At 32.8% G+C, this 2,500-nt stretch overlaps 1 protein-coding gene across 5 annotated transcripts in view; it reads right to left on the bottom strand.

Moving 5' to 3' along the window:
* The window catches only part of LOC125037488 (ERI1 exoribonuclease 3-like), a 25,156-nt gene that overhangs the window by 794 nt on the left and 21,862 nt on the right, over nt 1–2,500 (bottom strand). For all 5 annotated transcript variants that reach the window (XM_047630640.1, XM_047630641.1, XM_047630639.1 and 2 more), the window contains one exon: nt 1–154. This exon is cut by the window's left edge and continues 794 nt beyond it. In XM_047630640.1, coding sequence (XP_047486596.1) covers nt 72–154 — 83 coding nt within the window. In that variant the 3' untranslated portion in view covers nt 1–71. The remainder of the gene's footprint in view (nt 155–2,500) is intronic.

The following is a 2,500-nucleotide window of genomic DNA, read 5'->3' on the forward strand; positions in this document are numbered from 1 at the left end:
TAGGAAGTGCCTCTGTGTGAGGGTTGATAGTCTCTAATGTAAAAATTTGAACATTCAAAATATCTGCAGGTCTATTCAATATAATTGGTTGGCTGAAATTTGCAACCTCTGTCTGCCAGTGCTCGCAGGATGTTTGCGATGTTTTTACAATCATCTGAAATTCAATTGTGAGAATTAGTTACTAACATATTGCATAACACACACACACACACACACACACACACACACACACACACACACACACACACACACACACACACACACACACACACATATAAATATAAATATGGTAATGATCATCATAATGATAACCATGATAATAAAGATAATAATGGTGAGTACAGCTATCATGAGGACAATAATATTGATGAAGATGATTAATCCTGATGAAGACGATAAAAATAAATACTGTGATGATAAGAGACATAAAAACTATCAAATACAATGAAAACATTATAATAATGATGATAATAGTAATAACAAAAATAAAAATGATATTGATAATTATAAATAATAACATTGATAATTATCATCATCATCATCATAATATCAATAGTAGTAACAATAATAAAAATAATAATAACAATAACAATAACAATAACAATAACAATAACAATAACAATAATAACAATAACAATAGCAATGACAGTAACAGTAACAGTAACAGTAACACTAACAATAACAATGAAATTGATGACTGATAAATGTCAATGATTTATAATAATAATGGTAATAATAACAACGATAACAATGAAGGTAATAATAACAAAAGCTAAGAAAAAATAAACAAATATAATAACTATAGTAGTAGTAGTAGTAATAATAAAAATAAAAACAAAAACAAAAAATAAAACAAAAACAAAAACAAAAACAAAAACAAAAACAAAAACAAAAACAAAAACAAAAACAAAAACAAAAACAAAAACAAAAACAAAAACAAAAATAAAAATAAAAATAAAAATAAAAATAAAAATAAAAATAAAAATAAAAAAAAAAATAAAAAAAAAAAAAAAAAAAAAAAAAAAAAAAAAAAAAAAAAAAAAAAAAAAAAAAAAAAATAACAATAACAATAACAATAACAATAACAATAACAATAACAATAAAAATAAAAATAAAAATAAAAATAAAAATAAAAATAAAAATAAAAATAAAAATAAAAATAAAAATAAAAATAAAAATAATAATAATAATAACGTAATAGTATCATAATAATAATAATAATAATATAATAGTATCATAATAATAATAATAATAAAAATAATGATACTAACATTAGTAATAATAACTATAATAATAATAACAGTGATGATGATGATCATAACATTAAATATATTTAACTCAATGCTGCCAGGCATGGCATGTGGACTACACTACTAAGGTATGCAACACTCTGTGACTTTAACATCCTCATCACAAGCATGGATCAATTGAACAGGTTCCCTTAACAGGCCCCCAAGTCCCGAGTCTTGAACTTGGTCCAGGAAACCTTTAGGCCCAAGGACTTCGCCTCATTGCTAAATGCATCAAGAGCCGCCACCAGTGACTCTAGGGACTCAGAAAGGATAGGAATATCGTCGGCAAAGTCAAAGTCTGAGACCTTGATATTGCCCAGTGTTGCTCATCACTGACTTTGGGTAGTATCTCTGACCATTATCCAGTCCATGGAGGTGTTGAAAAATGTTGGTGCAAGGACACAGCCTTGCCTCACACCTGACTTAACAGGGAAGAAATTCGACAGACCCCCACCACACATTACAGCACTTTCAGTACCTGTATATAGAATTGCTATTAGACCAATAATCCATGTCGGAATTCCTGAGTTTCAGAATCTCGCATAGGAATTCTCAATGCACCAAGTCAAATGCCTTCTTGAGGTTAATATAGCCTGCAAGCAACCCACAACTGAACTCACAACAGCGTTCCACAATTACAAAGTACTAGGATATGGGCTATTGTGGACTTGCCAGGAATGAAACCAGATTGCTCCGGTATCTGGTGCCTTAGTAATTGGTCGCAGATCCGTTTCAGATGAATGTGGGAGAAAACCTTGCCTGGTATGCTGTGCAGTGTAATGCCACAGTTGTTGCTACAGTCCGAACAATCCCCTTTCCCCTTCCAGAAAGGGATGACCATGCCCCTCTACAGGTCAGGGGGAATGGTACCAGACTGCCAGTCGGCAGTCAAGACTGCATGCAAGCACTGTGCCATAAGTTCACCCCCAACCTTTAGCAGTTGAGCAGTGATATCGCAAATGCCTCAGTTAGGGTGGGAGGTTCCTCAATGATAGGGTGGGTCTGACAGGTATTGTGATGCCACTTGCATATAAGCTAACTGTTGGGAGGTTCTACCTGGTACAGCTGCTTAAAATACTCAGCCCAACATTCGCAAATCCCAACATGATCTGAGATGATCTGGCCATCCACTAAGCGGACTGCAGTCATCTGTGAGGAGGGCTTAGAGCTCAGTTTTCTCAGTGATTGGTAGGCAGGGGGAATGTCTT

Source organism: Penaeus chinensis, chromosome 23 (assembly GCF_019202785.1).
Source record: "Penaeus chinensis breed Huanghai No. 1 chromosome 23, ASM1920278v2, whole genome shotgun sequence".
NCBI lineage: Eukaryota > Metazoa > Arthropoda > Malacostraca > Decapoda > Penaeidae > Penaeus > Penaeus chinensis.